This window comes from Molothrus aeneus, chromosome 11, assembly GCF_037042795.1.
Source record: "Molothrus aeneus isolate 106 chromosome 11, BPBGC_Maene_1.0, whole genome shotgun sequence".
In the NCBI taxonomy this organism is placed as follows: domain Eukaryota; kingdom Metazoa; phylum Chordata; class Aves; order Passeriformes; family Icteridae; genus Molothrus; species Molothrus aeneus.
In genome coordinates this window covers 12,148,222-12,173,582 of record NC_089656.1, presented here as the reverse complement: position 1 = coordinate 12,173,582, position 25,361 = coordinate 12,148,222, and the positions used below count along the sequence as shown (strand labels likewise).

At 39.5% G+C, this 25,361-nt stretch overlaps 1 protein-coding gene across 1 annotated transcript in view; it reads right to left on the bottom strand.

Moving 5' to 3' along the window:
- Nucleotides 1-25,361, bottom strand: part of NFATC3 (nuclear factor of activated T cells 3) — a 64,682-nt gene that overhangs the window by 15,055 nt on the left and 24,266 nt on the right. The window contains exons 3-9 of the mRNA XM_066557523.1: nucleotides 24,728-24,890; nucleotides 12,436-12,635; nucleotides 11,596-11,768; nucleotides 10,698-10,838; nucleotides 9,401-9,456; nucleotides 8,641-8,767; nucleotides 5,808-6,854 (exon numbers count right to left, since the gene is read on the bottom strand). Of these exons, the coding sequence (XP_066413620.1) occupies nucleotides 5,808-6,854; nucleotides 8,641-8,767; nucleotides 9,401-9,456; nucleotides 10,698-10,838; nucleotides 11,596-11,768; nucleotides 12,436-12,635; nucleotides 24,728-24,890 (1,907 nt within the window). The remainder of the gene's footprint in view (nucleotides 1-5,807; nucleotides 6,855-8,640; nucleotides 8,768-9,400; nucleotides 9,457-10,697; nucleotides 10,839-11,595; nucleotides 11,769-12,435; nucleotides 12,636-24,727; nucleotides 24,891-25,361) is intronic.

The following is a 25,361-nucleotide window of genomic DNA, read 5'->3' as shown; positions in this document are numbered from 1 at the left end:
GCAGGTCACCATTCCAAGCCAGAAGCCAGGCTTGCTTTCAGTAATTTCAGGTACTATTTTTTTTCCCAATTAACTGTATGGAAGGTTGGAGTATAATTTTCCCGTGCACATTATGTACAGAAAAATGAAATGTGCCTGCAGAATCACAGCACCAGTTCTGCAATCATCTGCTACAGTAACCAATACCCTGCTCATGGCTTGGCTATGCTGTCACACTCTGCATTTCTATATCCTGGTGAAACCAACTCACTGCAGTCATGTTTACCTCTTCTCTCACACAAGAAGAGAGCTGAGTCTGACACAGAATCCAGCACAAGCCTTGGCTCTAGAGCACACATGGGCTGTGCAGTGGAAAGTGGTGCTGAAGGGTCTGTGTGGATTTTTTCCAGGGTCACAAGGTGCACTGAGCTCCTTCCAGTGCTGCTGTGATTGCCAGCAGCCACACCTTGGTGCAAAAGTGCCACCTGCACTGATGGAAGAAGTCTCTAACCTCCTCTAAATCTTCAATGGGAATCTTTTTGAAGTGGGGAGTCAGTTGAGTTTACTTTGCATTAGTTACAAGATGTTCTGTGGCTCTCCCAGGGAGAGCTGGCCACAGACACCTGAGGATTTAGCTGACACTTTTACACATTAGAAATCTGTAACTGGTCTGCTTGGGATGCCCCACTGACAGATTTTATGGACACAGTGAGTGAATCCCTTAGAAGATATGGTCAAAGCACCCTTTAACTGCTGACAACCCCTGATGCAAAACATTTCACCTTTGCTCACTGCTCCACCCTTCAGCTTTTAGACTACTGCTCGGTCTGGATCTTCATTCTGTTCATAACACACACTTCTCAAAGTAGATTTCCATTCTCTTTCAATACATTTCAGGTTCTGCCTTGTCACCTCAACATCTCACTGCAGGATTGCTTTTTACTGCTGCCTCATGCTGCTCGACAATACAGATTTAATAATCAGAATGCTAATAAAGGAGGAGTTTGAACACAACTTTACTGAACAGTCTATACTGGGAGAGTTTTCAGAATGCCTTTTAGTGCAGGATTGCTCTGACAGTTCCAGGCACAGGGTAGGTCAGAGTCCTTGGCCTTGCTGGGCCCACTGCAAGGTGCAACATTTCACTCTGTACTCAGGAGACAATAAAAACACCTTGGATTTGAGATGTACATCTGAAGTTTGAGCTGCTCTCCTCCACACTACACCAGACTCCAGCATTCAGTACTTTCTGTGCTTCTGCAGACCTCCAGTGGCAGGATGTTGCCTTAATTAACACTGATCTGTTAATGAGTAAGTTTTAAATATAGACAGAAATACAAAGTATAGTCCTTCTCCAATACTTTCTTATTACTCACCACTTTGATTCTCCAGAAATTAAGCTGAAGCTACAGTTAAAAAGCTGCCTGCAAAGATGTACAAGTCTCCTAGCCAAGATCAGAATAATCTGAGCTTCTCAGCAAGAGAATTTATAAGCTAGAGAGTTATCACAGAACTATTAAAATGAATGAATGCTAACAGCTTAGAGTTCTACATGGAATGTGTCTGACAAAGCAGCCTTATTGCTTTATATACACAAAGTGCTTAGGGGATTTCTGGTTATGATTTATAGTAAATGCACATACTGGATTTTCTAATCTCCAGCTTTATGTAATGGAGATGCAATGAGTAACAAAATATAAGAGGATTAGTAGAAGGTCATCCTGATTTGCTGAATCTAGCCAAACAATACCTTAAAAATGGTTAAATACAGGTGTACATGTTAGAAATCTCATCACTGTAGAAAGCTATGAAATCCAAGGTAAACTCCCTCCTAAACTGCAAACCACAAAAGATGAAATTTGAGATCGACAGTATTGGAACAGTTTTAAACCTAAAACCTGACAGTGGGAATAGGTAAACCACTACATTAGGAGCACTTTTTAAAAACAGAGGGGGTAGATTAATTAAACCTCATCATATAACCAGACTAAGTCTAACTTTGAGTAGCTTTTCTTTCAAGTGGGGAAGAAACTTTATTAGATGGGTGTGCAGCAGTGTGGATGATGGATATGGGAAAGGGCAGAAATGACCAGCTGCCTGTTTCCTGTCACTTCAGCTGCCTTGTTTGTATCTGTTTGCAGCCCTAAAACTCCACTGTCTGTCCAGGGAAACTTTAACCTGAGGTTTGGTCAGAGGGCTGACTTGCTGAGAGATGCTAAGGGAAAAAAGGTCCAACACACTGAGAGACAGAAAAGGTAGAGGGGACAAATAAAAGTGCATGAAGCTGCTTTACTTAGTTCCAGCCCAAAAGTTTCTGAGCTTGTGCAGCCTGACAACTGCAAAACCTAAGCAGAAAAGAGAACTTTTCAGAATACCTTTGAAGTAGTAGCATACAATACTACTCTGAAATTGTATTATGTTTCAAATATTTTTTATAATGTAATTTGAATTTTGTATCTATGTGACTTCATGCATTTTGATCCCTTGTTTCAAGTGAATTAGGTGTTCCCTGTAGGATGCAAGGATAGGAAGAGGGGAAACAAAACATAAAAGCAAATTCAAGGTGGAGATTAGAAAAGTCTAAGGATATCAACAAGGTCCTCCTGAAAAACAAGACAATGAAGAGTCACACAAAGTTCAGTATGGGGGGGGGAGAAAGGAAAGAAGCAGGAAGGAAAGGAAGGAAAGGAAAATCCTTTGTCAGAAACATGGGCAGGATCTGTCCTTCCATTGTGTAACCTGTGTTCAACCACAGAGTGAACAGAGCAGGGAAAGGGCAAAGGAATACAGCCACATTTCAAAGGGTTCTCCATCTGGTCACTGGCAAACACCTTGGACTTTGCAGGGAAGCTGCAAATGTGTTACACTTTCCAGGAGATGCTGGATCAAGACTAATCCAGATGCTCTTGACTTGAGCACTGATGGATGAAGCAGCTTTGTAGTTCTGTATCAGGCAGTGACTGGGAAGGGGTTTGGGTGTTTTTAAGAAAACACCTGAATGTGCGTTGAAGAGGCAGTAAAAGTAATTTCTAGGGGTCTTACTTAAATGAATTTATGTAACTAATATGCACACAGTCACATCTGGAGGTGGGGTGGGGATTTCTCAGTTTTGTGGGTTTTTTAATTGGGATTTTAAGAATTTTAAATCCAATTCTGTCAAGATACACAGTAATTCTGTGATTTATTTTATCATGGGGTAGCACTTCCATACTACACTGAAATTTTGTAAAATATTTCTTGAAATATTTTATTTTCTTGGCAAAGAAATAGATACTATTTTAATTTTGAAACAGTATACATTACTTAAAAGAAAGAAGATCATTTATGCTCTCAGAGTTTTTTGTTTATTTTAAGAATACTGATTTAAAGATTTAAGGCCGGTAAGCCAGACATGATTTAAAGAATTTTCAACTGCCTTTGCCTTAGTGTTTTGAGAGGTTTATTTGCCTTAATTGGTAACCTTCAAAAACCTATTTTCCAACTAAGTAGAGCTTTCAGGTTTGATGTATTAGTTGGGAGAACATATTGTATCAACACTCATTTTATGTATGTAATTATGTTTGGATTTTTTTCTTTAATTGTTATAACATTATTGTAGAATAGCCTATTTGCTATTTGTGCTTGGCACTATTTGTACAGAAACTAAAATTCAATTATACAAGAAAAAGAAATTTTAGAATTGTTTTTTAAACCAGAGTAATATGTCAGATAAATTATTGAAAAAAGTGTTCTTGTCTAAACATGGGGTTTTTTTTCCCTTAAAGCTGATTAAGCAGAGGAAGTATTCACTCACATTGAGAGAACTGAGCAGCTTTGCTTCTTGTCCCTGTGCCCTTCCAGACTCTGGGAACAGCAGGTTTCATGCTCAACATCTGATTTGTATTTGCAGACTGGAAATGCAAACAAGCCCCAAACCCAACCCCAGGAAATCCTCGCACGGCAGCACCGTGGAAGGGAAAGGAACTGCTCACAAACCAGGGCTGCTGCCAAGGGCAAGTTCAGCACTTAAATCCATGCTCACTTTTCCATACATGAAGTCTGTTTAATCAGCAGTTATCAGAACTTTAATTTTCTACAACAATCATTTAAAAAAAGAAGTTAATTAAGCTGTGGCCATTTGACTCCCATGTTCATTGTACTCTGAACCATCAGCAAGTGGCCACGCTTCCAGTGGGGCTCCAACATCTTCTCCTGTCATCCCATGGCTTTGTCAGCACAGAACAAGGCAGTACTTTCAGTGCTAAGCAAAGGAAATAGTATCAAAAAGCAACAAATACTTATGACATAGAGAAAAAAACTTTTTTACTGTGCATCCATTTTAATTTCTGAACAATAATAAACAAACTGCCAAGATGTTCATAAGTGGTAAACGCTTCTGCTTACTTTGTGAACAGTCTAACTACAGTATTCAGTTATATTTGATTTGTTTCTACTTTTTTTGTGGGTGTGGAGAGAAGAAGGATGAGAAAAAGGTAGGTTCTAACCTGATACTTCTTGACACATTAGATTTCCCTCTTGTTCCTCTATACAGAAGTACAAAATGCTATTTTTTTGCTGCATGCTGTTTCATAAAGCCTTGCTTTTCTCCCCTCAGCAAGTCCTTGACAGAATCAGTCTCTTCCTTCCTTTCTAAATAAACTTAAGTTGATTGATAAACAGTGTTTCTAAAAAGAGAGCTTTGTTTAATTAAGGTGGCTATTGAACTGAAAGCTCAACTAGACTGGCTTCTCTCGTTTTCTTCCTACTATGCCATGTCTTTAAAGGCATTTCTTACTAAATTTTATTACTACTGTCTGGAGGTAACAATAGCAAAGCTCAATTTATGCAGGGAGTTGGGACTGACACAGATACTTAACAGATGGCCTACACTTAAGTCTTTATTCTACTGCTGATGCAATTAAGTAATTACCAGGGATGATTAAAAAAACCCTAAACCACAACATTTATGACTACTTTAGAGAAGAGACACTGGCATGATTCCCTTCATCAAAACTAAACACATTTTACACAACTTTTAAGGCCAGGCCTTCTGTTCTTCCAGACTTTATTAGCATGACATATTCTTTAAGTTGCTTTGCATCTACACCTCGAATAGTCTGATGTTTAGGATCTGATATTTTTCTTTTTTCACTTTGTTGGAAAATAACTATTCAATTAATAACTAAATTTTTAAAATTGTCCAAATATTTACAATACAGTCCTTTATAGTCTGGCCTTTAGCATTATAATGTCCTTGTTCTGTTTATGTTAAACAAGTGAACTTCTCAAAAAGGTAGTCAGAGTGGAGAAAGCAAACAGCCACTGTGAGCAGAGGTGCTGAATGATGACAGTATCTACAGAATGTCTGTGAGGAGACCAAGACGGTGCCAAAATGCATGTGATAGATTATCAAAACACCAGCCTGCCCTTCAAAACTGGGACAGCTCCAAGAAACAAGACTCCAAACTCCATCTATGCAACTTAGATATCGTATTATGAGTCTTACTGAAACATATCAGTGACACAATCAGAAAAGACTTCAAATGACTTTCTTGACTACAAGGTGTCAATGTGTAAGAGTTGATCCTCAAGCCTTGTTTTATGGCAAAACCAAAATCTGTGAGCAAATCAGACTAAAATGCTCAAATTGTATAAACTACAAATTAACAGCCAACAGAATTAGTTTTAGATGAGTTGTTGCTTTGGACACAAAAATATGACTCCATGACTGATGATATAACTTTCCTTCTGTGAAGAGCAGTGTGTTCTAAACAAAAAAACCCTCCCACACCCACTTGGTAGTTTAATGCCCATTATAACCCCAGTATTGCAATATTATATCCACTTACCATCATCTAGTGTGATGTCTTGTAGTCCTATGGTTTGAAAATTCAATTCCCGGTCTTCAGGCTCTGGTTTGATGTGCACAGCTGCCCCCTCGGGTGCAAAGGGAGCTGAGTCACAGCCGGGGTGGGGCCCCAGGGGTGACACCGTGCCCAGGGCTCCCAGCGCGGGGCTGGCGGCCTGCGGCGAGTGCTGCCCCGAGCGGCTCCCGGGCGGCGGCGACGGGGCGGGTCCTGAGCTCGGAGATTGGTAAGGCAGAGGCTGGAGCTGGGGGGAAGAGGGGCCGGACAGCGGCGAGTGGCCCAGCGGGTGGGAAGCTGTCGGGGACGGGGAAGAAGCGGCCGCTGGGTTCGGAGAGTGGAACGGGACCTGCTGCAGCTGCGGAGAGGCCTGGCCGAGGGAGCGGCTCATGGCGGAGGGGATGGAGCCCTGCCCCGCGCCCGGGCAGTGGAATCCCATGGACGGCAGCTGAGCAGGTGACTGTCCCGAATGAGCTGCGTTTGCCAGGGGGTGCCCTGCTGGATTTGATGCTGACACAGAACCTGGGTTTGAAGAATGGAACTGCACCGGTGGTAGAGCTTGGCAGCTGAGATTTATCAAATGAGGTACAGCCGTGTCCTGCGGAAACGAAATCGCATCAAATCCTGGGCCGGAGGCAGAGTTCATGGGAAGCCCAGGCTGTCCATTGTACACATCACTAGGCTGCATAGGCTGGTAAGAAGGCCTCACAGGAGGTGCTGACGTTACCTGAAAAGACTGAACCACGGCAGGAGGCAAAACGTGACACTCTTCACTTGGACTGAGGTTTCTGCCCTGCATATGTGGCAGGTGTGGCACTGCCGAGGTCACCATGGCCGTGTAGGGTGGCTGCATGGGACACACGAGGCTCCTGGGTGACGTGGACAGCAGATTGTCATGGGGGTGCCCTTGCTCTGGGGAAGGCAGCTGGGCTCGCATGGAGTGCAGGCCCTGGACGCCGCCCGCGTGCGGCAGGGCCAAGGATGGAACAGCAGACAAATCCACCTCGTCTCTGTGCTCTTGCTTCATTATAACTGGAAAAAGTAAAACAGTTTTACAATTCCAGCCCATCTGTACCCTGTGACAAATACACACTGACTGCTGTTTAACAACCACAATAACACTGTTAGTGTCATTGCTTCCCTTCTGCTCTGCTTTCACCTTCTTTGTTTCTATACCTGCTACATCAACCCTGCAAAGCCAGAACAACTCTCCCAGCAGGTATTCAAGGGCAAGCATCTCCCCTTCCACCCTATCTTCCTATGCAATGGATGATTATAAAGACATTTGCAACCCAGCCAGAGAAAGTCCAGTTCATCTAAAGGACGTTCTTGTCACCAGAGGGGGGGAGCTGCTGCTGGGCTCCACCGAAAATGGGCAGATGTGAGCTCAGTATCATGCACTAGGAAATGGTGAAGGCAATTTTTAGCAGGCTTCAGGCCTTCCTTAGCCTCTGATCACAAGGGCAGCTGAGCTTTGGCAACACACACCCTAGCTTGAGTAGTGCACTATGTTTTATTTACAGTAGCTCTTTAAGCTCATTCCCCAATTTCAGTGATGGCAGCAACTGTTCTTACAAGAGCTACAAACTGACACACTTTCAGTTACAGGTTTATTTTTTTTAAACTACTGGTAGGCTCACAACAAGATACTGATCTTAAGTACTAGTAGAAAAATAGTAACACTTAAATGCTCATTTACTACTTTATAAAATACAGTTAACTAAATATTACAGTCAAATGAACTGTAATACATATAGAGTGTTATAAGTGCTTGTGTGATAACAGCTGCAGTTACAATTCAGCTTGCTTCATAAGTAGTAACTGTCATTATTTCGTTCTACCATTTAAATAATTTAAATAGAGATATTTCAAACAAAAATATAGATGTGTAACTATCTTAGGAGCTGATATTCTTGAAAAACAGTTGACAAATACCACAGAAATCTGATAACACAGTTAATGTGTACTTGGCATACCAGACACCTCGGTAACACTGCCTAAATTTAAAAAGTAGGTAATTTTAGAGCACAACAAGTGAGCACAGCTTATTTTAAATTGTGTTAACTAATGGAAGTTGGCTTTGTCAGCATTTAGAGAAGTTTTAAGAAGTTTATATTAATATCTGTATCTTTAAAGACTCATTCAGATATCTGACTTCAAGTGCTCCAAGCAGCACCCAAGGGTCCCCACCATCACTGGCACCTTGGGAATTCTGACTGCTCCAAATGGGCACAGAGCTGAAATAAAGCAAGGGGCAGGGCAGGAGCAGGCACTGCATATCTGCTGCAAGCTCTTCCTCACACCAAGTGGGAAGGAATAGGCTGTTTACTGTATCTGCAGTTAATATGTCCTGGTTTTACTTCTGGCTAAGTTACAAGCTGATCTGTCTCAGTAAACTGCAAGGTATCCAGAGTGGGGGAAACACTAATTTGACCTTCCTTGTATCTAAATCTATGGGGTTTTTTTTGACATTTGAGAGTAGAAAAAAATGCACAAATTTGTTCTTCTATGATCTCACTATCCATTGTGTCATCACGATGGTTATTTCAAGAGCACCTTCATCATCATTCTCAAAGAAAAGTAGAATGCAAAAATTATTGTGTAGAAAGTGCAATGAAGAAATAACTAGCTGTAGTCAGAGTGCTGGAGCTTATTACTCTGTATTTCAGCCTTTTAATTAGACAAGCTTCAGTAACTGTTTTACAAACAGTTCAAAGCTAATCCTATGTTCCTATCAAAGGAATGAGACAGTCTGGAGTATGTTTATCCACTTTAAAAAACAAAATAAAATGCCACTTTTGTATTTTTCATTTGATACCTGGTGTGTAAGTAAAACGTTGAGATTGGCTTTTTTTCCTCTTGCCATTGCAGAGATAAAACTGCACCTGAACTGCAGCTGTGATGGCTTTGTTATGGTATGGAGGAACTTCAAGTATGATGTTTGCCTATAGGAAAGTTGAAATAAATAAGTTTTACACATTAAAAGCAAATGAAACTGTTAATTACAGAAAAACTGAAACACTTATGGTAAAACTAAAGCACCCTAAGTTTTTTAAATTGGCAAACTTCATGCACATTACATAGTAAAACAGTAGTATAGGCAAACTTTTATTTGGAGAATTTTATTTTCTTTTAAACACAAGTGCTCTGAAGATAATGCTTTAATTAAATAAGACATATCATATAAAGGATGCTTTGCTTATCTGCCAGAGCACAAGAAATCCTTCTAGCAGTTAAAAAGCTGCATTTTGGATCATTAGGCTTTTAAAAAAATTTTAATGCACTGGAAGTAATTTGTCACGTTAGCAAAATTATCTTAAGTTTCCGCTTTTTAATTTTCAAGTTCTTTTTTCATTGCTTTCACAACAAGCATGCTATTTCCAGTTCCTTCAAAGCATCCTCTTAATGGCTACTTTATAGTCTTAAGACAATTTAGAAGTCTCCACTTGTCTGTCTGAATTAGTCAGCGATCTACTTATTTTAATAAATGAAGTCTAAATTTCAGAAAAACAATGAAAATATCAATTTACACATTTAAAAAAAATAAGCTTTCTAAAGTAAGAAAAATTGTTTCTCACCCCTTGACATTTTTCCCTAATTATTTTTCCTTCTACCTCCCACTGAGGTCGTCCATCTGTTGAGAAAAAATTACAAATAATTCAAACAAAAAGCATTTTCTTAACACTTTAATAATTCATCTTAAAAGTATTTAAATACTTAATATAAAACAGGATTTCTTTTCAGTCACAAAGAGACTGTTAAACTGACAGACACACATTGTAAACAGAGTAGAGAGATGCTTTAGGAGTTCCAGCAGTACAGCCAGGGCAGTTGCTGCTGTGCAGGACTGTGCACTGCAGCCCAGTGTGCAGGTGCTGCACGGGCAGCTCAGCTGCAGCTCAGCTCTGAGCACTGGCAGGGTACAGAAGGGCTCTCCCCTCGTGTTCTGAAGCCTTCCTGAAGGGTGCTTAAACTGCTGCTGCTGCCACTTGTGCTTACTCCAACAAACTGCTGATGTCTTGGAGGCTGAGTCAGCAGCTGAGATAACCCAGGCCAGCGCTCCCTGCCCTGCCCGGGGTCACGGTGCCCGGGGGCTCCCCGCCCTGAACCCACAGACCCCGCGGCTGGCACGGTGCCCGTGCCAGAGGGGCAATCACCTGGGCAGGCTCCCTGTGCCCTGACCTGGCATCACCCACACCCTGCACCTGCACCCGGATCCCTCTGCCACTGGGTGCTGTTACAGCAGCAGCTCTGCCTCTTCCAAAGGTGTTCAGCTTGTGTGGCAGAACACATGATTACATTACATTTTGTATTTGCTAATAAAAACACCACCATTCTAATTTATTCATATACAGAAATAATAAGATGTAGAAGAATTGGACTCGGTTCGTAAATTTTTGTTTTTAATAATTTCTTTTGCTACTGTTTTTCTGAAAGTTCAAATCAGACACTTAAGTCACCAAAATGGTGATTTAAACTGTTCAGATTTTATGTTTTATTGTTTTCTAGCTAGCATTTACTTCATTAGCTAAGGAGTCAGTTCCTATGCATTGATTAAATCAGATGTAACATGGCACCAATGCCAAATACTACATTTCAATTAGATCCCATTTTCACTTTTTCATTTTTTTATAAGAAGGAGCAAATACATGGCATGATCTGTTAACAGCATCTTTCAAATACACACATTCCAAGTTTTGTTACCCTCTGTCTTCCTGAATCAGAAGGACTCCTCCATTAATAACTGTCAACCAGCACACAGATCAGTGGCCAAATGAACTTTGCAATTACTACTCTAAAAACATCCTTATTTCTTAAAATCAAGCTCGGATATTGAGCTTGGTTTGAAAAAAATCCAAGCAAGACAGTATTTACCTTGTCCTTTTTCAAAAAATATAATTTTGGATTCTGGAAGAAAATTGGATCCTGTCACCACCATTTCATGGCCTCCATTTACTGAGCAGCTGTTGATGCTGTACTTCTCAATCTGAGGAAGTTCTTGTGCAGATCGCTGAGCTTTAGAAATATTAAGGGAATAATTATTATTCACAATTTTAATCATAATGACATTTATTTTATGAGTCTAACTTGAAGAATCAGGGATGAAACTAAAATGACCACCTGTTTACATACACAAAATGTATTTGTTTATGATTTATCTTTGATTTTAAAATTATTTTGAAATTACATCATTACAGAAAAGAAACACCAAGAATACACGAATGCCAACAGTCTCTACTGTTACAGCAAATTTAGTTTGCAGTTTAGGAGTCCTGGATTAAAAATTACTTTAGTAGTTTCTACACAAAATAAATTCTAGGGGAAATTCAGATTAAGGTCATGCCTTGATTCCTTAGTGTGAGTATTTAACAAATCAACTCTCGAGAAGTTCAGCTGTTCACTAGATATTACTGTATAGGGAAAGGCATGCTACAGACTTGTCAATGAAATAATATCAGCTCTAGAATGAATATTTTCACTGAGATGTATCAGCTGCCTCTGCTCATACACAGGCACTACTGAAGCTGCTGTATGACTGCACTGAGGCTAAAGCCCAAACCCTTGTTTTTCCCCTAAACCTCCAAGCTGTCACTTGGCAAGTACCATCTTTAAGTAAAGATACATTAACATTTGGTAACTGAGTGCTTTACACACAATACTTTTTACACAATTGCTATACATAATTCTGGCAATAAATATTGTCAGAGTGACACTACTCCTGACACATGCAGAAACCATGAGTATAAAAGATGTACAGTTAGAGCAATCTTACAGCATTCAACAGGTATGGAAGCAGTCTGCAGAGATAAGACTTTTCCACTGGGCTGTGGGATGTGAACACGGAACACGAGGCGCACTCGGGTGTTCTTCCTTCCAATATCTGTCTCTCCTTTCCGCAGCTCTATGTCTGAATTGCGCAGCTTCAAAATACCAGCGCAATCGATACTGGAGATGGGAGAGGATGGACACATGGATCACAAGAGAAATGGAAGAAAATAAATCAAACTACTGCCAAAGTTCACCCTGTAAGCCTTTCTTTTGTTAAAGAATGAAACTGTTCTATTTTCTCCCACATGATGGTATTTTAAGGGTTATTTTAAATGTCTGTGATTGAAAGAACGCTTAAGTGTGAAAACAGCAGCAAGTACTGGTGAAACGTTTTGTCTTGTAAATGTCCAGCTGCTGCTTTTTTGAACCTTTAAAAGATTATTTGTTATTGCACATTGTTTAACCTCCAGAGTGAGTTATTTAACATAGTAAATGTCATTTACAAGGAGCAAGAGACCACTATTTAGTTCTAGTTTAGAAAGGACTAGAGAATGACAAAGTGTACCCATCAAATCCCAGCTGCTGTTCCACACAGTGATCAATTATTCATATGAGACACACAACCTCAGTCATATAACATATTTGTACAACAGCTTCCCTGTCTCTCTACTCCTTTACTTCTAATTGTTCTCACACTGGCTTGCTTTAAGAGATTTGTCTTCATCATGACCCAGATTTGTGGAAAATACACCGATTTTACAGGACTTTTCTTTCACCTTTGCACAAATGAAGAAAATAAAAACTACACCTAGCAACCAAATGGCTGACTCATGCTGTGAAGTACCTGGCTGACATATTATTTTCAGGAAGAAGTGGAATTTCCAACACTTTGGTGCTGGCAATGATGATCTCCTGGCTGGCAGTGGCCACGGTCTTGCCGGTGATGCGGTGCACCTGGTAGAAGGCGTGGGGCCGCAGGTAGCGATCGTCGGCCGTGCCAATGAACATCTGCAGGTTCACCGGCTTCTCGCTGTAGCCCAGCAGCTGAGGGAGGCACATGGAATAGAACAGGTTAGGTGACTCCCACTGCACTGTGGGTGCACACTGCAAACACACTACCAGTCCCAAGAGTTAAGAGTTAGTAGTATTTCATGACTAACTTCAGAAAACTGAGTACAGGTATCTGTCACCAAAGACAAGGACTGGCAACAATTACTGGAATGAATGAATGAATGTCAAAATACCATTATTATTTTTGACTCTCTCAAAGACAATTTTTCTATCTACAGAATTTCTACATCAAAGCTATGCTATGCTATGGGTCTGTTTCTGGTAATGTTTTTAATTACCAATTACCAATTTTACTAAGATGCACCTAGATTCTAGAAATACTAAAAACTTTTAGCTTTTCTACTATGAAATGGAACAGCAACTTTTATTAAACTTAAGAAGTTTTGTGAATGAAAATGTATCAAATTAGGACAAGAAGATTCAATTAATATCTAGACAATCAAGTGTGGTTTATTTTTGGCAAAGAAAATACTTCAAACCCACAAATTCTGCAAACGTTAATTTACACATCTTCCCATTTCTCAAATACACATCTAACCACCAATGCAGTCAGTTATCATAAAACCACCTGTTGCTTGAGCTAACTGCAGCAATTCTGGTGCAACACTCAAACAGCAGAAAAAATTATGAACTGAAACTAGAAGAAAAAGCCCATTTTATGATAGTACGTGGGTAATTTGTTAAGGAAACAAATGTAAACAACAGTAACACCAGTTTCCTTTAACCCCTGTTATTATAAATCTGAAGCCTACAAAATATTTCTTACAAATCTTTTCCTTCACCTTGCTGCAACTGGCAGATTGATGCCTGCTGTAAGTTATATAATTGCTAAACTGCACTGGAGCAGATTTACATTTCATTGACTTTGACATCAACTTATGTTCAAATGGGAGGGAGGGACAGACAGTCATTCTTTAAACGTGGTTTTGCCATGTCAATATTTTTGTCTCTAGGGAGAGTTATTTGGTCACACAACAATATTATCCAAGCTCTTTACACAAGTAACACTTAAAAACCAAACAAAACATGTCAATTTAACCTACTTAGAAGAGTAATTTAAGCCAGTAGTCAGCAGCACACAAGCCCAAAGCACACCCACACCCAGCAGTCAGAAGCCCCACTGCTGGTGCAGCACCAGCAGGTCCATAAAACTCCTGGCAGGGAGTTTTATGGACCAAATGAAAGCCTGGTTTCTATATTCAAGGTACAACTTGGTGTAGTGACAGACCTGGTAGGTGCTGCCACTATATTCAAGTGGCAGCACCTACCAGGTCTGTCACTTTTATTAGAGCTTTCTCAGTCAAGAATAGAAATTTAGGTTTACACAGAAGTCTGGAAAGACTTTGTTTTGTCAAATATATTATCCCTGGAGTTCTCAGGGAAAAGAGCTAAATCCAGTTAAAAAACACCAAACCAAACTATCCCTTCAGCCACTGAATGGAGACAGTCTAGATTGTCAGAATTGCTTCCCATGTAAGTAAATGGTTACAATAAAGAACTTCCTGTGACAGTCAGTGTACTGACAGGTTTCTCCCCCTTCACTGTCAGAAGTCACCTATAAACTACAGGAACATCAGGACCACAAGGAACTTTCCTCTTGCCATCACAGTGGAGCATAGGGACTGTTACACCAATTAAATATATACACATGCATAAGTTCCTTTTTATGCTTGATGCAGGACTCCAGTGTCTTTCCAAAAGTGTCTTTTTTGTTAAATACCAAAAGAATAATTTATTTTTCTAAATTGGTCTGAATTATTTTAGGAGTTTAAAGAAAATTAGGATGCATATTAGTTGAACATTACAGCAGCCATCTTGTCACAAGTTCTCAACACTGTGACTCCACCATCCATTTTCCTCAGAGTTAAAATTAAATCTTAACACAATGGAATACAGCCTAAATGTGACGTTAGTTAAATGTGTTCACTCTAATACTGGGAATTATAAAAATTACAAGCCAGATCTATTCAAAAATTTGACTGACTTCCAAATGCGGTCACTGTGACAAAGCTAATTTCCAATTAAGGCTAATCTTCCCCATGCTGAACAATGGACATGTACACAGCAGTTCTAGAGATACTGGTGATACCAGAGATAAGGAAGGGTGGGGGATACTTGTAAAACTAAGCTGGTCTCTCTACAGTGCATGAAGACCATCTTCTACAGAGGACACAGAGCAGGAGCTCAGTTTAGGGAAGTAAAACATCCCCCATGCCAGCAGTCACACTGGTATTGCCCAGGAGACTCTATGGCCATATACTCTGGCAAGGTAGCAGAGACTTAAAAATATATACTTGGTATTGCAGACAATTTATTGCTTTTATTCAAGGTCAAGTAAAAAGATAAACACGCCGTCCCCCCACGAAGTAAAGGAATAAATATCACCAATGTGCGCAATACCTGTGGCAATAAAGTAAGCCAGGAAGTGGGAAAGAAAGAATAACCCCCATGTACTCCAGCACAGAGTGTAATTCAGGGCCTGACTGCACCAATGGAGCGTCATTAAAGGAAACATCCCAGCCTCAAGCAGGCAGTGGACAAGCTGCAGTGTCCCTGTGCTCCCAAGAGCCACAGCCAAAAGCCAGTAAGCTCAGCAGGCTGTGCATGCTGACGAGACAGCCTGATGTGCTAGTGAAACTCAGGCAGCTGGAGGGATCGTGGATAGAAAAACCCCAACTTTTATTATACAAATCTATGCTTTAGAATGAACATTTCCCCCTTAAATATTGTGTAAAAGCAAGCTGGGTGCTCCAGGCTGACTTGCCATTATTAATGCAAAACCTACCTTGTGAATAATGAAGGAGAATTACTACCCCAAATCAACTTCAAATCGGGAAAAATTATTTATTTAGGTATTTAAAATGCATTCCTTTTAAATACAGTTTTGCTCTCATTCAAAAAAATATTAATTGTTCTTAATTTCATTGACAGCAGGGTGATGCCTTCTTACCACCTTGTCTTCTTCATGCACAATTCTGTATGTTGAACAGCCCAAACATTTAAATCAGTAAAAATCCCCAACCTGCTAATTGTTTTTCAATGAAAATAAGTCCTTAATTAACTTGGGAGAAAAAATACTATATTTTGTTCAAATACATAATGAAGCCATGAACCTTCAGTTCACCTTAGTAAAGAATATACACAAATAAGAACACAGTGTGTTTTTACAGACCATAGGTATTTAAATAAACAGCATTTTACAACCTACTGGCAAGTGCTGCAGAATCAGCACCATGAAGAAGCATTATGGTAAGGCACTACAGTATCAGTGTGCTCAAGATTCAGTCATGGGTCACTTACAGAGCAACAGTAACCTGAACTACTGGTTGAGCCCTAGGAAGGCTTTCAGGTACACTTTCCAGCACGTATTCCATTAATGTGCAGTATTAGAGCTGCTCACTACAAACAAAAAATTGCCAATTTTACTTTAAAAAAAGATATAGCACTTTCCCAGGAGCAGCAAACAGTGTGCTGCAGACAAGCAGTAAGTTACTGCACTGTGTCACTAGTGACCTCTAGAAACCCTCCCCTGTAACAGAATCCTGATCCACCACCCACTGCTCTGCCGAGGAAACTCAGCCAAGTTGTTTTTGTGTTTCTATATCGTTTCCATAGCAAAGGTCAGTGCCTGCGTAAGTTAAACTAAAGCTGGAAGGCTAAAGACTGAAGGTCACCACAGGATAAGCCACAAGGGCTTCTCGCCAAAGCAGTTCCAGAGTATTACTACACTGCACACAGGAAACCCCTGCATGGCACTGCGACTCCAGAGCTTTTACCAAGCAACTACAAAGGCAGGCACTTCAGGAGAGAGTTTTGGATCATCAAGAAGCTTTGTATTTTATGCAACAAAAACACTCCTATGTACTCAATGTACACATGGAAAATCCTTTAAAAATGTGTCACGCTAGAGACTGTATGGATTCATTTGATCACTGAAGACAGCACTATTTAAACCTGGAATTTTGTGGCAGTGGTGAGAACCTTTCCTTGCTAAGAAAAACAAAGAGGTCACCTTATTTTAGAGGCATCAACCTGGAAAAAATAAATTAGCATTTTTCCAGATTTCATGTGGACTATATTTGGACCATAGCAGGCTCACATATCATTGGTTCCATGCTCTGATCTAAAGAAAACAGCAACTTGGAAAGCTAGTGAGAAGACTCTTTTTAGTCTCTAATACTTAAAATTTTTACCTCCTCATTCCACCTTTTTTTTAAATGAAGATGATTCTGTCCATATTTTCTATTTATTGTTGCAGGCCAAGTCTTACCAATCTCCATTCAAGTGTAAAAGTGTCATTTCTTAAGACATAAAACAAAGCTTGGGAAAAATATCCAAGAGGAAATAGACACCTCACAGTAACCAGGTACTTACAGACATCACTAGTATACTTGGAAATAGTCTGGGTTTTGGAACCAAAGTATCCAAACCCCAAGTTCCTACTTGTGTCAATGAATAATGTCAGCATTCCATACACCTACACTTTCAGTCTTAGAACTTAAGAGAAAACATGGAACTGGATGTGTGTGTATGGGGTGGTGGTGGTAGGGGAAAGGTAATTTCATCAGTTAGGTTTTATGCTCAGCTATCAAGTATACTATGATACCAACAACATTCTGGTGGTGTCAAAACCTATTTGATTGTATTTTTAAAGCATTTTTCCTGCAAAACTTTCCAACATTTATTAGGAAATTGCCATGCTTAATCAAACTTTCATTGGGGTTTAATACTCATGTTTTATGTGCTTTTTTTGCTTGCAAATTGCAGATGAAGATTTCAGTGCTCCTTTGCCTTTGCACAATTAATTCACTGCTTAGGGCATTACTGGATTGGTGAAGTAGGCTGATTAGAAAGAAAGCTTTTACATACAAATAGGCCTCCCTAAAAATAGGGCACAGTCTTGAAATACAATGCAAGTTTGACATAATCAAGTCCCTAAAGTTCACAATCCCTCTTCACTAAATGCACCAGTATCTATACAGAAATCCTCAGCTCAAATGTGAAGAACAGGAAGGAAACTCATCTGTGTAAATAGCCACAAGCAGTTACTAAGCATTTACTTCAGATGGAGATTTCCAAGGCTCTTCAACACCTTGATACGAACAGCAGCTTGTAGTTATTTCCCCCTTGACAGACTCTCAGCAGCTGGATGCATTTCAGTGACTTCTGTATTCCTTAGAACACCCCCAGAGTGACAAGGTAAGGAGGACAAGAGAAGAATGCAGGCCCCACTGTAGAGGGTGAAAACAAAGAGCAGTTCTCATGAATCAGTTACTTCTTCCTTTTACTTTGGAAGACTGAGCAAAATATGGTACAGTTCACTATGAAACCTAAACAATCCTGAAGGAAAAGAATCTTTACTGCTTAAATTTCAGTCCACTTCAAAAGTAAAATGCAATTTCTTTAAAAAAGAAATTAAAGAAAAAACTGAACCATCTAAATGTTTGATCCTCTGAGAAAAGGATTCCACAAGCCTGGAATCTTTTGGACAGTGGTATCAGAGAGGCACCAGTGCATGGCTTTGATCAATGGAACTTTTTTTCTGCAGACATTTCTCCACAAGACTTTCCCTTTTGAGTGGTGTGCAGCAGCTGTCCTAAAGAACTGTGAGGATTGCTGGGTTTAAAAGCTGAAGGGCTATCTGCCAAGCTGAGCAGCACATCTATCAGCCATGACTTGGGATGACAAGTAAGGGATGACAAAGATCCAAGGGCATGAAGATGAACATAATTTAAAACAAAAGGCACCATGACTAATGGCAGCGATACAATTTATTCTGAATTTATCAACAGCTGCATTTGGAAAAACTTGAAGCAAACCATGGATGTGAAATGAAGAAAGCAGAGTTCAGGGAAGCTACTGAAAGTCAAAATTACCTCAGTCATCCCTTGCAGCCTTGCAGAGGTGCAGTGAGTGCTGACCTATAATCTCCAATGGACTGCTTAAAAGAGACTGCAGAAAGTGATGGAAGGAAACTCCATTCAGATCTATCATGCAACATCCCAACTGCTGGCTCACAAAGTCTTAACAGCACATTGGATTCATTTTATAATTTCATTCTGATGCTGCAGAGGTTATAATGTTACAAGAAGTTAAATGTCTGATTTTAAAGTTCAATACATTAAACCAAAACATCTATTTCAATCCCTTCCTGACGTGCAGTACTATTTTCTGTTGCTTGATTATTTGGTGCACCTTTCCATCAACAGAAAAGGAAAAGCAAACACATCAGAAAAGTCATCCTTTGTGTTTTGTTAAATAAACTTATTGAGCAGACTGACTTCAAGACTTCAAAATAGTACAGACCTTTGCAATTGTGAAAAAAATAGTGACAGATAAAAGGAACAAACTTGAATAAACTATTAGGTAGGGGCACAAGTCCAATTAAAAACATTTTAAAGGTTGTCACAAAAACAAACAGATCCTGCAAAGGACTAAAGCAAAAAGAGTAATCGCAAATATCAGTTCATTGTTGGTCATGGTACCAAGTGTTTACACACGTACAAAACATTCTGCAAGGTTTAAAAACTTGGGTTTCTATTTCTGAAATCTCACACTTTTACACACTCACTGCTTGCAGACAGGATTGGAAGTGTTTTAAATACTGACTTCAGGCATTTTTTGAGGTGTTTTAGTCCTGTCCCATTTTACATTACACAAAAAAGGATATAATCTAATAGCTGAAATAGTATTAGGTTAACAGAATGCAGAATTGCCAGTCCCATGTAATCTGCCATCAAACCATCCATCTGCACTTGGTTCTACCACACTCTTGAAAAAACAATGGTGCTATTGCTGCAATACTAACTCCAAATACTAATTAGGCTATGGAGAGTTTTTGGACAAGCATTGCTGGGATAGGAAGAGGTTATTCCCACATAACCTGTCAAAAAAAGAAAAATTTAGTAAACCAATGATACAAAAAGCAGTTGACTGTTTTTATTGGTTTTCACACCAATTACTGCATTTTCTAGAGTGAATACAGGCATCACTTTTGCTATCTGTTTTTGGGATTCTGAAGCAGAAGATGCCTAAATCAAACTGTTCTTCAAAGATACATAGTTTTAGAATCTCATCCAAAGGTCAATGTTTTTTGCCAGTACAGCCCATTACACAGTTCCCACAGGCTGAGATTTACCTTCTGCCTTTTAGATTTATTGGCAGGTTGCTATCACCAATCAACAGTAGGCCACTAGAGCAGGGATACAGCCTGCCTTCTGGTGAGGGACAAATCAGGAAAAAATTCAAGACAAAAATCAAAGTTAGAGAGTGGAAGGCAGGAAGAATGGGAAGGGTTACAAAACACAGAAAAAGAGCGCTGTTTATTTGACATAGAGAAAAGGGAGAATTTCAATATTATACCTAATATTCAAGTAGTTACATGCATTAGCCACAGGGAACAGCTGGGAAAAGGTGACAGCAACAGAATTGCAGGCCAGGAAACATACACTCGTTTAGACAACACTTTGTTAATTTACTTTTATCAGATCATCTGACATTGCCTGGATAGATCCTCTCTTGTTGGTTGCAGTTTCTTCCATCAGGACTCAGGCAGAGTTTGACAGGCTTTTTGAGAACACATTCCTTCCTCAGAACTTTCAAGCAGTTCAAAGTAAGTTTACTTTTGCTCAATTAGTTTACTTTTTTCATCCACAGCAGCGCTTATCATGACTTCAAGCTCTGCAATCACTTTAAACAGAGCTGACACAGAGTCCCTCTTTTACAGATCTCCAAACCTCACACGGAAAATTCTGCTTGTCAGTGAGTAGCAGTGTGTAGCCATCTAAATAAACTGACTTATTTAATATTGCTTGGATTTTTGATCTTACATCTTTTTTTTTAGCGCAGAACTGCTGAGTTGTTCATATGGATTCCACAATGCATCCCCTCCTCTGTTACTGTGAATCTGCTACAGGAATAATTCTGCTTCTGGCAGAGGAACAGAACAATTCTGTCCTTAAGCACTTTGCAGTATGAGAAGAAGCCACTTCCAGTCCAGGCAAACTGTTAACAGCTTCCACCACTCCCAATCTACCCTGCATACCCAGGGTGGGAGTGCATTCTAGACAGTGTCTGCTGCAGATACACCAGCAGTTGTAGAACCAATACAGAATACCAATACAGAACCAATGTTCATACCTACACCTGACTCTCACAGTGGCCCCAGGACAGACACTCCTTGCACACAGAAAGGTGCTAAGGAGCAGCTGGGAGCCCACAGTCCCTGAGTACATCACTCTGTGTGGTTACAAGATGACCAGCATGGGCATCACCTTCTTCCCTAGCAACAGGACAAAAAGAGAAAAGGAAATACTACTTCTTGTGCACAACACAGCCTTGATGATTTACTACCAAAAGATGTCTTTAATTTAAAATCCTTGAGCTCAGAAAATTGCAGAAAATTACATGAGTAACAGGAAAACAATATATAACACAAGTTTATTGTTTATTTAAAAAAGAAAAGTTCATTTTAGATCAGAAAACTAAGGTACAAAAGTAAAAACCCCCAAACTATCCCAAATAGATTCTTATCAGGTGCCCACCTGCTCTAAAAGGCTTTTCTGTTTTTGATCATAAGCATTATCCAAATGAGGTCTCATGAAGAACCCGACCAGTTCAGACAGAAGTAAAAGCTCATTCTAGCAAATTCTAAGTGCAAACATTATTTTATTTGTATCCGTGGGAAGGGTGGAAATTCAAGCAATGATGACTGTTCATTTAGAGTTGGATAAAATGTGACAGCTACTTGTTTAAAAGGCTCCTAGATAGGTGAATTGCAGACTCTAACCTATGAATTAGAATGGTAAAATTAGGGAGTGCTCAGAGGCTGTCTCCTGGCAATGCACTGCAAAATTTCCACATCATTTGGATGACAAAAGCTCAACATGCCACCTTTCTCCTTGCAAACCATTCTGCTATATTATTTATTCCTTCCCTGTGAAAACTGTCAGCATTATCATGCAGATTCTCTACCAAGGTAAAAGAAACTGTTCCAGATGACAAGGATTAGCTGGAACATACTCCCAAGAAAGCAGAGCTTAAAATGAAAGGTATCTGCTACTTAGAACATTTAGCATTAAAAAAAGCTAAAAACAAGGGAACATCATTATAGAATTAGCTTTCTTAAAGTTAAGAGATATACAAAGCAAAGCATGATGCTCCACTTATTTAATTTCCTCCCATTTGGAAATAAGCTGATTAAATGTACTCACAACAGATGATGCCAAATTTGTCAGAAGCTTAGTGTCCTAGCAACAGGTGTGGTACAGTATTAGTAATAGATTAATGACATGCACTAATACATTAAAGGCTTGAAGCCATGGACTATCTTAAAAATCATTATTTTAAATAATACATCAAGTGCATATGCAGAACTGCAGAGGCTTCACAGTTTGGAGATTAAATACTCCAGCTTTCTATAAAATAATGTTCAAAAGCAAAACAAGTTGTGTAAGAAGGAAAAGCACAGAGGCCTTCAAGCACCCAAAGATGTGGCAGTTGGACTTGACAACCACTGCAGGTCTGCTCCAATTAAAGGATTCTGTTCTCTTTACCCAGCTCCTTTCTCATCTCTGACACTGGTAAACACACAGTTATTTTACACAGGAAAATGTGGAGCGCTTTACTGCAATGATCACACACATGAAGTGACTGCTCTAAAGCTAAGAGCACCAAAAAGAAAAGTCAGAAAGAAGTAGTAATGCATGCTATGATGAGGATTTCTGGAATAAGCTTCCAGAAGTACTGGAAAACATTTCAGTTTGTATGAAAGTAATATTTGCCTGCTTACAGATATTAGTATTACCTTTTCCAAATTTGGCCTTTCCCATGCTGTTTTTCCAAGCAGTAAGTAAAAAGTAAATACAAATCAATGCTTTGTTTCATAACAGCTTCCTATCTCCTATCAAACACAACAATTAATTTGCAGTCCAGCTGGAAGAGACCAAATTGCAAAGTTGAATATTAATTTGCATTTGCATTCATTTTAATGTAGAGAGGCATAGTACAATGCATGTGTTGAAGCATAAGACTGTCAGACACATAAATGCCATCCTCATTTTTAAGAGAGCATTCTCATATAGCAAGGTATTTCACAATTTCAATGCAAATAAATAGCTTTTAAAATCATTGGTGTAAGTCAGTCACTACAGATGTTTCTTCTAATTTGCATTACTGCAGTTAGAAGCATCCAGTAATGCAGCTTAGAAGCATCTAGTTCTGTAAGCAAAAGAAAGCCTACATATTTGTCAAATCTTGCAAATATCAGCATAAATTCCCTTAATGCAAATATAAGAGCAAGACAAACACCCAGAGAAAAAAAATTCAACAATATTGAATGCAGTTCACAGCAGTTCAGGAAAGATTTATTTTGTCAGCTAAAATCTCTCAGGTTTCTGTCCTCATTAATGATGTGTTAAATTCCACCGAGAGCACCTTGGCATGTGGAAGTTGTGTCTACTTGTCCTCCAGTGACTAAAGCAACACACTCCTGCACATGAAGGAACGTGTCTTGCCAGCTTGCCAACCCCAGCCTAGGCCAGGCATCCTCAAATTTCTCTACTTTGCAGCACACACTTCCCTAAGAAGCACCTGACCTTGACTCTACTGTGCTAAGAAACCCGGTAGGTCTGACAAAAGGAGAGAGTTGCAGCTGGTCAGGCCACAGCACTGTGAGAAGAAAAACACTGAGCAACTTTGCAGGGAACATGAAAGCTGGATGAAGAGCTCAGCTTAAGAATTGCAATGGAAAAACAAGGAAAGACATTCAAGAAAGAAGATGGGATGCAGATACCCAACCCTTTTTAGAAGGAGAGAAAGGAATGATGCAAAGACTTGAAGACAAAAAAAGGTGTAAAATGAAAAAGTTCAAGGTAAGCTAACAGAGAAGAAACAGGGATAAACAGCCCAAAGAATATGATTAGGAGTCAGGCTGAAGAAATTCATCAGATGAGCCTGGAAGCAGAGGTTGCTTAAACAAATTAATAACAGCAGATCATCCAAGACACTTAGACTCTGCTAGTATATCTTCATCTATATAGATGAAATGTAATGATGTAAATACAGCGTGTGACACAATTCACTTGCCAAAGAGGAGGAATAAACTGTAAGGAGGAAAAGGGATAACATGTTTATACTACAGTAAGAGTAGGAGAAAGAATGGGGACAGATTATGCCAATCCTATCAGCATTTTGCATCTGGTCTCCAATAGTAATGAGTTACTTTCCACTACTGGAAGAGGATAAATATATAAAATACATTTTTAATGTATAGACTGTAGCAAAATATTGAAGACTGAAACACTGACTTTATTGGAAAAGAACGTGAAATATCCTGGATTTGGAGGAAAAGACAAAACCTGCTGCAATCTTCATGTAATCAGATTTTTCTCCCCTCTTTGTTTTATAAAAATTTTCTAACTATTGTCTGATTTGACTTATAAACAAGCCATTAAATTTTGTCTTAACCTGGCTTAGAATTAATATGAAGACCATTAAGCAATACTGAGGTAAGTGAAGAGACACTGCTTTCACCTAAGGATGTGGCAAACATGAACCAAGGCATCTTAAGGAGCCCCAGAGTTTCTCAGCACCATTTGCCCCACATTCAGTGAATGAGGGTGGGTTCCCTTCCAAGCTGTGTGAGCCAGCTGACACATGGATGTTAAAGGAGACATCAGTGACTATCCCTAAGAAATCCAGAAGTCTCCCTAGCACAGAGCAAGATATTTGTGTACACACCTGAGCACTCCAAGTGAGAGAGCAGCACATCACATCTTGTGCACACAGTTATTCCCACAAGACCAAACCCACATATCTTTCTCTTCAAAGAGAGTATGATGCCAAAGCCAAGTCTAATTTACCAGGACCTTACATCCTATTCTGAGCTCAACAATAACTGTTTTTTTTGGTCAGTGTTTTCAAAATAGTTAACATTATATTTAAGGGAGAAAATCTTGCCCAGGAAAGGCTATAAGCTTCACAAGAGGTAACAATTCACAGCATTGTAAATACCAGTAACTGTAGTTAAAAAATTACCTTCTATTCAAGAAATCCAGACTTCCTACCTTTACTACAGGGTGTCCTCCAGTAGATGCTTTTACTGCTCCTCTGCTTCCTTCTGTTTCATAGTGAGCTCTGTGATGAGTTTTAGGCTGGACTTCTATTTTCAGTTCACACTGCCCATAATGGCTTGGTAAAGGCCAGTCAAGAGGTGGCAATGAAGATGTGCTGCAATCAAGATAAGGACATGTGGTTACAATAATGGTGCCATCTGGCACAGCAGAAAGCCTTCACTGGAAAACACAGACAATGATGTCAGTTCCCTAACAAATGATAACCAAATAAGAATAACTATCAGCTTAAAATTGTTATGTGAAAACCCACAGTTTTGCTGGTACATTAGAATCTTGAACTAGAATGGAATTTCTTGAGCAAAAGAAAGGTACTCTATGACCCCCAGCCCCACATTACCAGTGCTACTCTATAATGCCTTTATATTCACTTTTTAACCTTAAGTATATCAGCAAGCAAATTCAAATGTGGTTTAGAGGGAACAGTGTAAACTCAAACTGCCAGTCATTAACTTTTAACTCTGCACGGTCTTCCAGCTTGCTGGTTTTGCTTTCCTTTGGCAAGCACTGCATTTTGTTAACTATCATTAAAATGAACACTATGTGATCACCCTAAGTTTTAAAAAGC